The sequence below is a fragment of the Jaculus jaculus genome, chromosome 5, assembly GCF_020740685.1.
Source record: "Jaculus jaculus isolate mJacJac1 chromosome 5, mJacJac1.mat.Y.cur, whole genome shotgun sequence".
Taxonomy (NCBI): Eukaryota; Metazoa; Chordata; class Mammalia; order Rodentia; family Dipodidae; genus Jaculus; species Jaculus jaculus.
Window position 1 is genome coordinate 79,155,551 of NC_059106.1, and position 12,224 is coordinate 79,167,774.

A 12,224-nucleotide genomic window follows, 5' to 3' on the forward strand; every position below is an offset into this window, starting at 1 on the left:
CCTGCAACACTGGGCTCTGCTACTGTGGAGGTCTCAATGTTCAGGGAAGGGAGACGACAGAGTCCTTTCATCTTCAACAACTCATGTGACATCAACAGGCAAAAGAAAATGACTGAGCTGCATGAACTGTTCCCATTACCAAGGATAGACTGGCCTGCTGCTGTTACTACTGGTGGGCTATGTCTGGTATCCAGGGAATGCCGGAAGGCCCTCTTAACAGTCAGCCCTCTGTCCTCGGTGTGTTCTGCATCCACAGTCAACCAATGTGGATTAAAAGCACACGCGCCCACGCACGCACGTGCACACACACTCGCCCCCATCCCCCCACACACTGCATTTGTACTAACTAAACATGTGCAGACTTTTCTTTCCTTGTTGCTTCCTAAACAAAACAACTATTTACATAGCATTTGCATCGGACTAGGCCTTAAGAGCAAGGTGGAGACAATCTAACATATGTAGGAAGATGTGCAAAGCTTATTGATAAATACCATATCTTCTTATATGAGAAATTTGAAGCCAGGCATGGTGGTGCACGCCTTTAATTCTAGCACTCAGGAGGCAGAGGTAGGAGGATCCCCATAAGTTTGAGGCCACCCTGAGACTACATAGTGAATTCCAGGTCAGCCTGGGCTGAAGAAACAACCTACCTAGAAAAATAAAAATAAAGAGAGACAGAGAAAGAGAGAGAGAGAAGAGGGAAACTTGAGAGGCTAGGAAGACAGCTCAGTCAGTAAAGTGCTAGCCTTGCAAACAGGAGAGGCTGAGTTTGATCCCCAGTACCTGTGGAAATGCCAGGCATGAATGCCTAAAATCCCAGTGCTGGGAAAGCAGAGACAGGTAGATCCCTGGAGCTCTTTGCTATCTAGTCTAGCCTAACTGGTGATCTCCAGACCAATGAGAGAGACTGTCTCAAAAAGAGGTGGGTAGCAAGGTGGGCATGGTAGTAAACACCTTTAATTCCAGCACTTAAGAGGCAGAGGTAGGAAGGTCATTGTGAGCTGGAGGCCAGCTTAAAACTAAAGTGAGTTTCATGTCAGCCTGAGCTAGAGTGAGACCCTGCCTCAAAAAAAAGAGAGAGAGAGATAGAGAAAGAGAGGTGGATAGCATGACTATATGAGTTTTTCCTATGACCTCCACATGCATGCCCCCCACGTATACCATACACATAAAAACAGGAAGAAAAGAATGAAGGAAGGGAAGGAGGGAGGGAGGGGAGAGAAGAAAAAAAGAAAGAGAGAAAGCACTCATAGTTTTTTATATCCACAGTGGATCATCACCTGGTCACTGAGGGATGGCTTTCCTTTCACTGGCAATAGTAAAAGTTAATGGAAAGCTATGACACTCTAAACCAGTAGGACCACTAGGGATTCCAATCCTTCAGAAATAATTTGGGTCACATCACATGTAAAGAACTCTAAACTAACCAGGGGCTGGGGATGAAGCTCAGTTGGTACAGTGCTTGCCTAGCATGCACCAAGGTCAGGGGTTTGATCCCCAGTGCCACAGAATTTGGGCGTGGTGGTACATGCCTATAATTCCAACATTTGGGAGGTGGAGGCAGGAAGATCAAACATTCAAGGTCATCCTTGGCTACCTAGTAAATTAGAAACCTGCCTGGGCTACATGACACAATTAGGAACCTCTGTATCTATTCTAACGTCTTCGTAGCTATTCGGAAAAACTCTTGGAATGTATCGCCTTAGCAGACAACCAGGAGCAAAGCACGTCATCAGAGAGCATCTGAAAGCTATATTAGAGACTTCCTCACTTTGCGGTACCCTACCTGCCTGATGTGCCCACTGATGTATCTCGTAAATGCATTGATTTATGACATTCTTTTGTTCTATGACTATAAAAGTTCATGTGTCTGCTTCGACAACAAACATGTCGTTCAGGGCAACCTGAATCTGTGTTCCTAAGCTACGGTCACTCATATTTGTCTCAGAACAAACTCTCTCTTATTTCCTTTGGAGCAAGAGCTGCTTTGTGTCAACCACCTCATATAAAATTGTGAATGATCACTAATTTGAGTTTAGCAGCACACAGGATTGAGCCTGGGTTAGAGGAATAATTAACATCATCCAAACACAGACTCGGTGATTAGTTCCTGGAGATGGACACATCCGTCAGACTGTGGGACTCTGCGCTACTCCCTTTTGGGTGAAGAGGGTTAGAGTGACTTTATGTGTGTGAAAGGTAGTTTTGTCTTCTCGGTGGAAACTCTAGTCTTCACAAGACAGCTCAGCTATGTATGAATCTCTGTGGATGGATCACAGTGTTCCAAAGCTTGTGGCTATTATTCAGCTCCAAGTGCTATCTCTGGATACTGAGACTTTACAGTAAGTAGTGCTAGGGGAAGACCAAGAGACCGAAATGGAGAGTTCCTTCGTTTATATCAGCAAAAGCCAGGAGAAAGTGGTTGATCGAAGACTTCAGCTTTTCTTCTGTACTCTAAACAAGCCTCACTGGATCTCCTAAAAGCACCAGCTGGAGTCCCTTCTCTGCAGATCTCCCTTCCTCGAGTTTGTGGGGTGTGGGTGTGGATTTCAGCGCGGGGGATTTCACCTGGCTCCTTGCGCATGCTAGGCACCCTGATCTACCACTGAACCATATCTCTAGCTCATGGGTACTGATGATCTCACCCACTTTCTGTATTCTACAATTCCAGGAGGGGTCGCTGTGTCTCACAGATACTTTTTCTCTCCTAGAGCAATGCACTCCATAATCCATATACATTCTCCTTGTTGAAGAACTTATTATTAGCTGGGAGGCAGAGGGCAGGAGGACTGCGGCAAGTCTGAGCCTGCCTAAGCTACATAGCAAGACTCTGTCTTAAAAAAAACAAACAAGGGAGGCAGAGGCAGAAGGATTGCTGTGAGTTCCAGGTCAGCATGGGCTAGAGGGAGATCCTACCTTGAAACAACAAAACAAAAAACAAAACAAAACAAAAGCAGTGGATGAATTGTTTCAGGGCTGGAGAGATGGTGCAAAGGGCTTGTCTGCAAAGCCTAAGGACCAAGGTTTGACTCCCCAGTACCCATGTAAAGCCAGATACACAAGGTTGTGCATGTGTCTGGAGCTCAATTGCAGTGGCTAGAGGCCCTGACATAACCTTTCTCTCTTTTTATCTGCCTCTTCCTCAAATAAGTAAGTAGAATTTTTTTTGTTGTTGTTGTTTCGAGGTAGGGTCTCACTCTGGTCCAGGCTGACCTGGAATTAACTCTGTCATCTCAGGGTGGCCTTAAACTCATGGCAATCCTCCTACCTCTGCCTCCTGAGTGCTGGGATTAAAGGCACCACCACGCCCGGCTAGAATTTTTTTTAAAAAACTACCTACCAACTTCTTAAAATGCACTCCTCCAGACACAAAATGACCTGGACATCCATGACCTCACAGTGCCTGACACTACCTACACAAGACCCTCATAATAGGAGGAAAAGATGATGACATCAAAATAGACTGAGAGGGGAGAGAGGTATGATGGAGAGTGGAGTTTTAAATGGGAAAGTAGGGGGAGGGAGAGAATTACCATGGGTTATTGTCTATAATTATGGAAGTTGTCAATAAAAAATAAATCAAGGACTGGAGAGATGGCTTAGTGGTTAAGCTCTTGCCTGTGAAGCCTAAGGACTCTGGTTCGAGGCTCAATTCCCCAGGACCCACATAAGCCAGATGCACAAGGTGGTACATGCATCTGGAGTTTGTTCGCAGTGGCTGGAGGCCCTAGCACACCCATTCTCTCTCTTTCTCTGCCTCTTTTCTCTCTCTTTCTGTCGCTCTCAAATAAATAAATAAAAATTTAAAAATTAAAAAAAAAAACTACCTACCAAACTATTCCATGAGACCAACCTATGTGAGAGGAAGGCTGAGCCAGGAAAGTGTCCTCACATGTTCAAGCATCCAGATCTAGCTGTATATGGGTTCAAATCTAGTCCCATAGATGATTTTAGTTCTCTGGGTAAATGTTTCAGTTTTCACTTTATGCCATATGGAATTGGATTTTTATTGTTTACAAGAACAAATCCAAACATCCCTGTCCCCAAAGCAGGAGATTTAGCCCACAGCCACTGAACAAAACCAAGACCAACCACTTCCTACTGAAAACTTTAATGAAACCAATAAGTTAATAAGTTAACAAAGTGAGGTACTTGCATATCTGAGAACCGGGTTGGTGGGGGAGCCTCGATCGGGGAAGGAGGGAGGGCTTCCTGCTATGTCTCCTTTGGTCACACAGTAATCTTATCTCCCGCCCCTCTCCGAAGCTCTGCCTCTGAGTGGGCTGAGTGGCTCTCTGGGGACAGTGCAGTGCAGGTGAGGTGAGCCAGGATAGGCTCCATCCAGGGCATGATGGTACATGCAGAGGGCATGGTAGGGCAGAGGCTGGGCACCATGGGGCTGAGCAAGATCCAACCCAAGCCCTAGCGCTGGTGCATGCAGGTCCCAGTATGAGATGCAGGCAGCTTGGTCTCAGGCCTTTGTTCTGCCTGGCAACCCCCTCCTCAGAGGGTTGTCATTGGTCCACCACCCCTCGCCCTTCAGCCACCTGTGTTGGCTTTGCAGAAGAGGAACGAGAGGTAGGGATCTAAAAGTGGCGCTGGGGGCTACAGTGAATGGGCACTTGTGCCAGTATGCAGCTTTGCCAATTGGAGTGGAGTGGAGTGGGGAACAGTGCAGGTGACAGCCAGGTGCCCAGTTGGAATAGTGCTAGATGCGCTATGCTCTGTCTGGGAGTTGGAGGGACCTGAAAAGCAGTGGGCCTGGGAGGTCTCTCTAGTGGTAGGCAGGACCCAGAGACCTAGGTCTGAGTTGTGCTGTGGGGACACTCAGGAGGGCCTCACGCAGACAGGGGATTAAACCTCCCTGAGGAAGGGGAGCCGGCAAAGCTCTGGGCCAGGCCAGCTTCCTCTCTTGCCTAAAGTGAAGGCTTCTTAGTGACACCTCCCTGCAAGGCCGGCCCACTATCATCAGCTGCAGGGACCCGGGGAAGACCAAGGGGCTCTGTGGTCACATCTCCAAGTGTGTGTGGTTGGTGTGCATCAGTGTGTGAGGCTTTGTCTGGAGAAACAAAGGGGCCATGTTTTGTGTGTCTGGTAGATTTGGGGAGAATACAGAAACTTGTGCTGTTAAAAGTATCTGGAGGGCCAAAGAGGACAGTGGATATCCAGCAGGAAGAGGGTGCCCTTGGGAAGTGACACCTGCGACTGGGAAGAAAGGCCCTGTCACTGCCCCTGGGGGAGGACAGGAGAGAAAGGAGCCCCATGCTGGGGGGGGGTGGAGATGGATAAGCCAAAGAATGGGGGTGGGGTATGGCCAAGCAGCCTGAGACCAGCTACTGCTGGGGCCCATCTCCCAGTAGGGGAGGGGCATAGGGACCCCATGGGGGTCCCCAAAGTTGCATATTTAACATAGTTTGCATATATGGTGCCCACCTGCCTTGTGGCAGGGTCCTGTGCTTTGTGGGTACCTGTGGGGGCACCTTGGGCCCATCCCCAAGTGGGGCGGGACTTGGCTGGAGGGCTTCCCTGCTCTGTCCAAAGGGTGAGCCAGAGACCTCACCTTGCATAGCTGGAAGCTTGGTCAGGGCCTAGGGCTCCAGTGCCCAGGTCCCATTCCCAGGGCACTGCCCCTGCCAGGCAGGCCATGTCCGGCTTTGATAGAGCCGCCAGGGTCCTGGTGTGCGGGGCGAGCACAGACAGCAAGGCAGCGCTGCTGCTGCTGCTGCCTTCTGCCAGGCCAGGCATCTCATGCTCCTGGGGTGAGGGCAGGGCTCTGGCACCCACAGCGGGTATCGCCCACCCAGACAGCTCAATACTGTGCGTGGCCTCTCTCCCCGCGAGGGAGCGAGTTCAAGTAAGAGAGGAGTTCAGAGGCCTTGGGGAAGGGAGAGGGAGGACACGGGTCCGATCGCCAGGCCGAGGGGCCCCGCCTAGTGCTGCCCTGCCCCTAAGGCTCCCCTCAGTCCATGTTGGTGCTGACTGAGCGGGAGATGCTGAGCGTCTGTGCGGAGACGGAGATGTCCTCGTGGTCCACGGGGCTGTGGTAGTCGGAGGTGATGTCGGGGTCGAAGAGCGGCACTTGCACGGTGCCCAGGCTGGCCGAGGTGCCCGAGCGTAGGCAGCGCGAGTAGAAACCCAACAGCAGGTCCAGCTTGCGCTCGATGGACTGCACCTGGGGGGCGGGGCGCGGCTGGGAGGCGGGGCTGGGCTCGGGACCCGGGGCGGGGCGGAGGTGGGAGGCGGGGCTCGTCCGGGGCGGGCGTGGCCGGGGCGGGTCGCAGGTGGTGGGTGTGGCCGGGCGGGGTTATCTGGGAGGCGCGACAGGAAGGGCGCAGAGTTTGACCAGATCGCTGCGCGAAGCTGGGAAACTGGGGCTTGTTCTAGGGGAGAAATTTAGCTGTAATTGTTTGGGACGGTCCATGAGACAGACAACTGAAAGACGAGGGAAAGTGGAGTGGGCGGGGCTGAGACGACAGCATCTTGTGGGCGGGGCATGGTAGAGAAGTCACGCTTACTCGGTGGGGCGGAGCTTGGCCGGGAGGGACAGCCGGGTGTCCTGCCAGGGCCTCTTGCCCCCGCGGCCCTCCGGAGCCGGAGCCTCGCGGTGGACCGCAGGTCCAGCCACACGGCGAAGGTCGTTCCTACACTCACCTGCTTCTCCACTTTGACCACGCGTCCCATCATGCTGATTTCATCCACTGCCTCCGAGTCGCAGGGCCCCTTCTCCCCCTTCTCCCGAGTCTTCCGGTCCCCCGGCCCCCGACCCACAATCTGGTCCACCCTATGGGGAAAAGAAAACAGTAAAGGTCCCGACTATAAGCTACCTTTCCCTTCCTGGGGGGAAGAAGGCCTGTACAGGTGGGAAGAGGCCCTTGCCCTGCCTAATGGAATGGAGAAACCAGAGCCTGCTTTGGGTTCTCCATACGGCCAACCTAAGGCTCCGTACACAAGCATGGCAAGTAAATCAAGCTCTTGATGGAGAAGTGGGAAAGCGAATGGGGAGAGAGGCATCTGGGAACGTGGGCTACAAGGTGGACAGAGCAAGAGCTGATCCCAGTTTGTTTCTGCTTTCCTTTTACAGCAGAAGTGCTCTCTCTACCCTCTCTCATTCATCTTCCTTTCTCTCAAAAACCTCCTTCGGTCAGCCTTTTGCTCCTCTCATATCAGCAAAAGGACTATTGTGAAGCTCCCCCGGTGAGCGCCCGGCTGCTAAATCCACTCGCAGTCCTAATTTCACCTGGGTGACGGCAATAGAAAAGACATTTCATCAGCCCTCCTACCTGCAATACTTTCACTTGGGAGTCTGAACACCGCCCTTCCCCAGCTCTCCCACCTCTCTTCCTGCTCCTTTCATTTCCCCTTGGCTGGCTCCTCCTCTAGACACAGCAAGTCCCAAGTCTCAATCCTGGGACCTCTTCTGTCAGAGTATTCCCCCCTGCTAGATTCCATGCTTTAAAAAAAAAATAGTGTATTCTTATTTACTTTTTTATTTGAGAGAGGGGGGGGGAAAGGTGCGCCAGGGCGCGTCTAGCTACTGCAAACTAACACGTATGCCACTATGTGCATCTGGCTTACGTGGGTACTGGCGAATCAACTCTGTGTTCTTAGGCTTTGTGGGCAAGTGCCTTAAACACTAAGTAAGCCATCTCTCCAGCCCAGATTCCATGCTTTTAATTCATCTGTACCCTGTTATTGATCAAATCCCCCCAACACTACTGGGCATTATATCAAGAGCCAAGTCTTTCTCTCTACCCCATTCCTCTCCTCTGAACTCCACACACCTAATGGGTCTGCCCCGCCCACTCAGAGGGCTGATAGGTCGGTCTCAACTCTTCAGGTTGAAGCTTACTGCACCTTCTCCACTTTGACCACGCATCCCATCATGCTGATTTCATCCACTGCCTTCCCCATGACAATAAATGACAACTCCATTTTTTTGACTCTGGAACCCAAAACCTTGCCTTCATCTTTGACTCTGTCCCTTCTCTTACATCCTTATCTGTGGGACTTTCTGATAGGGTGCAAGAAAAAAAAATATATATATCATGTATCTAGACACTTATCCCACATTCACAGCAGCATTCTGGTCCATGCCTCCATCATCCCTACACCGGATGTCTGAAATAGGCACCCCGCTGGCCTCCCTGCTTCTATCCTCGCCCCCTTATAGTCAGTCCATTCGTAACAGAGGGCCCTGAGGGACCATTTGAAAGATAACTGAGACCTCTCCCTGGGCGAACATCAAAATCTCTGCAGCAGCCTGTGACAGGGTTCTCCACAGAGTGTGTGCTTGCTATCAGCCCCACCCTTGTCTCCTACCGGTCCTGCCCCAGTGCAGTCATCCTGGGCTCCCTGCTGTTCCAATGCAGGACTCCAGCCACTCGCCTACAGCAAGCCCTCCATCATTGCTGTTTCCTCTAGAAACCCCCTCCTCAATGGTCACAGGTCGAGTTGCCTCATTTCCTTTCATTTTTCTCTCAAATGTCACCTCCTCACAAAGTTAACTTGTGACCCCCCCCCCAACACTCCAGTCTTTATTTTAGATTAGCAAATATCATCATCAGACACCATGAAGTTTTGTTTATTTACCATCTGGTCACTTTCCACTAGACTGAAGGCTGCATAAGGTAGAGGTTCTGTTTTTCTTTCCCACCATATCCCTGTTGTCTGGCAAGTAGTGAATGCCCAGGGATTATTTCTTGAGTGAATGGATGGATGGGCAGTGAGGAAGCAGGCCACAAGAAAAGGATAAGGTCTCAGCGGTTTGAGACTTGGTGTGAGGACTCTTCCTTAAGGCTGAGCATAGAGAAGACATATGAGGTTCCAGAGACAAGATGTGAGCACTAAGGGTTCTTCGCCTTGTGTTGCTAATTGTGAGATGGGAGGTTGTGATTATTGTAGGCCAATGACTTCAGGACAGGTAAGCAATCATCTAAAGAAATCCTCCAAGGAATGCAGACTGGACTATAATGGAGTTTTTCTTTAGCCTCAGAACAGTCAGGTACATTTTTTGTTGTTGTTTTGGGTTTTCTTTTTGGTGTGTGTGGGGGGTTTTGCAAGGTAGGGTCTCACTCTAGCCCATTCTGACCTGGAATTCACTATAGTCTCAGGGTAGCTTTGAACTCATGGTAATCTTCCTACCTCTGCTGTTCTTTTATTTCTTTACTTTTTGAGACAAAGTCTCATGGCCCAGACTAGTCTCAAACTCATGATCTTCCCGGCTCCCCTTCACCAGCACTGGAATCACAAAGATAGACCATCAAGGACTGGAGAGACGGCTTAGTGGTTACGATGCTTGTCTGTGATGCCTAAGGACCCATGTGTGACTCTCTAGGTCCCATGTAAGCCAGGTGCACAAAGTGACACAAGCACACAAGATCACACACGTGTACAAGGTGGCACACATGTCTGGAGTTCAGTTGCAGAGGCTAGGGGCCCTGGCATGCCAATTCTCTTTCATTAAAAAAAAAAAAAATACAAAGAAAGGCCACCAAGCCAGGGTAGCTTGCTTAGACCAGAAACTCCCCTGGGTAGTAGCCCCTGGGGGGCACGCATGGCTTCATGTGACCCTTAGCCTTCTCTCACTTGGGCCACAGTCCTGCCTCCCTGCCCCTCTCTTCCTGGGCACACCCACCGAGTTTGTAGGCTCTTGATCCTGCCTAGCATGTCCAGGTGCCCTGCCGAGTACTGCTCAATGACATCCTTCACATCATAAGGTCTCAGCGTCTCCTTGAATTTCCTTTTGGCCACCAGGAACTTCAGGATTCTGTGAAGGAAAGGAATCTCTGAGGTACTATCCTGCTGTTCCCACAGGAGATTTTTTTTCCCAGTCCCTTCTATGCCTCTTTGCTACCCCCCTGTCCAGCTCCAAGTCCTCTCCTGCTTGGACAAGCAACCTCTGCTGGGTCTACCAGCCTCCTTACCTGCCCATCAGGCTCTCCCTTGCCCCACATACCTATAGGCCGGCTTGGTGCCTTCTCATGTGCCTGCCTCTGCAGTCACATTAGCCTGGGAGCCAGAGATTGGGCCTGGGGTCCCCTGACTAGGTGGGACACAAGGCTTCTGTGAGCACCGACTGCTGCTGATGACAACTTGGGGGAAGAGATACAGCATTCATTCCACACATACTTGGCAATCCTGTGCAGGGCCCTGGGCACCCAAGGAGTGTTAGACCCAACCCAGTACTGAACTCGGGACTGAGGTGGGAGACTGACACAGGCAACTAAAGAGTGACAAGGGCCAGGCTCAAAAAATGGAAAAAGATAGCTGGAAAAATAAAAGTCAAAATAAAGCTGGGTGTGGTGGCGCACACCTTTAATCCCAGCACTTGGGAGGCAGAGGTGGGAGGATCACTGTTAGAGGCCACCCTGAGACTATATAGTGAATTCCAGGTCAGCCTGGACTACAGTGAGATCCTACCCCAAAAAACCAAAAAAATAAAAATAAAGTAAAATTTAAAAAACAGGCCAGGTGTGGTGGCACACACCTTTAATTCCAGCACTTGGGAGGCAAAGGTAGAAGGACTGCTGTAAGTTCAAGGCCAACCTGAGACTATATAGTGAGTTCCAGGTCAGCCTGGGCTGGAGCAAGACCCTATCTCAAAAAAAGATAGCTGGGAAAAAAAAAAAAAAATATATATATATATATATATACACACACACACACACACACACACACACACACATATATATATAAATTTTTAAGGGCTGGAGAGATGGTTTAGCAGTTATAAGTGCTTGCCTGTGAAGCCTAAGGACTCCGGTTCGAGGCTCGATTCCCCAGGACCCGCATTAGCCAGATGCACAAGGGGGCACGTGCGTCTGGAGTTCATTTGCAGTGGCTGGAGGCCCTGGTGTGCCCATTCTCTCCTCCCTCTATCTGCCTCTTTCTCTCTGTCTGTCACTCTCAAATAAATAAATAAAAATAAACAACAACAACAAAGAAAAATATGTATTTTTTCAAAAGATAGCTGGGAGCCATGAAAAAGTCTGCCTCAGTGGGGAGGTCAGGGGACAGGCCTTGAGGAAGCATTTTCCTTCTTGAGGCAGAAGGTGGGGGATGAAAGGAGTTTACAGGAAACAGGCATGGTGGTATGAGAGAGCTGAGGGAGATGCAACTCTGAGACACAGGAGCAGGAACATGGCAGAAGGGGGCCATTCCCCAAGATGGGACAGTGTAAAGAGGCGGAGGATGAGCAGTGAGGAGAAGGTTGGAGAGGACTTTGCAGAGCCAGCACCCAGTTGGGGAGGGGTCATTCACTCTGCTGTAGTGAGCAAGTTCTGACAGCCTATGTGGAGAATGTGCCAGGAGGGCCCGGGTCTAGGTGGGCAGAGCCTTTCCAAGGGATGGGACTGAACTGGGAGAGGGCAGTGGGATGAAGATGGAGGCAGCTTTAAGCAATTCAAGAGACAGGCCTGAAAGGCTCCAAAGACTAGGTCCACGTTGATTCCTGTGACTTGGGGACATGTGATGGTGCCACATTGCCTGACATGAGAATGTGAACCATGATGTGTGTGGGGGGGGACGGGCTGTAGGGTGGCAAGGAGAACTGGCCTGGGACTCACAGCTCAGACATTGTGTCCAAGATGGAGGGGAGAAAGGATGTGTGGAAGGTGAAGGGAGACCCCAGATTCTGGGGGAAAATCACCAGAAGAGAGGCTCTGGGCAGGGGCATGATCCAGAAAAGAGCATCCAAGAGTCTGGAGCTCAAGCTGCTAGCGATGGAGTGTGAACAGGCACTCCTCGCCAGGGAGCTGGAGGCAGATCCACACTGCGAAACAGTGACAAGGCACAGGAGACAGGTCCCCACTTGCCGTCACAGCAGCCAGTAGAGCAGGGATTTCAATATTAAAAAAATTAGCCGGGCATGGTGGTGCATGCCTTTAATCCCAGCACTTGGGAGGCAGAGGTAGGAGGAACGCCATGAGTTCAAGGCCACCCTGAGAGTACATAGTTAATTCCATTCCAGGTCAGCCTGGACCAGAGTGAGACCCTACCTCGAAAAACAACAACAAAAAAAATTAAAAAAATTATTTATTTGCACATGTATGTACATGTGTACATGCCTCTTGATCCTAAAAAGAAACTCCAGATGCTCCACTTTTTGAGTTGTGTTTTATATGAGTGCGGGGAGTTTAACCCAAGCCAGTAGGCTTTACAAGCAAGTACCTTTAAGCACCAAGCCATCTCTCCAGCCCCTTCAAGTTTTTTGTATGTCTCTGTAT

At 50.4% G+C, this 12,224-nt stretch overlaps 1 protein-coding gene across 1 annotated transcript in view; it reads right to left on the reverse strand.

Moving 5' to 3' along the window:
- Window positions 1-4,095: 4,095 nt before the first annotated feature.
- Kcnq4 (potassium voltage-gated channel subfamily Q member 4) overlaps window positions 4,096-12,224 on the reverse strand; it is a 74,901-nt gene continuing 66,772 nt past the window's right edge. The window contains exons 16-18 of the mRNA XM_045149137.1: window positions 9,635-9,766; window positions 6,652-6,781; window positions 4,096-6,172 (exon numbers count right to left, since the gene is read on the reverse strand). Coding sequence (XP_045005072.1) covers window positions 5,960-6,172; window positions 6,652-6,781; window positions 9,635-9,766 — 475 coding nt within the window. The 3' untranslated portion in view covers window positions 4,096-5,959. The remainder of the gene's footprint in view (window positions 6,173-6,651; window positions 6,782-9,634; window positions 9,767-12,224) is intronic.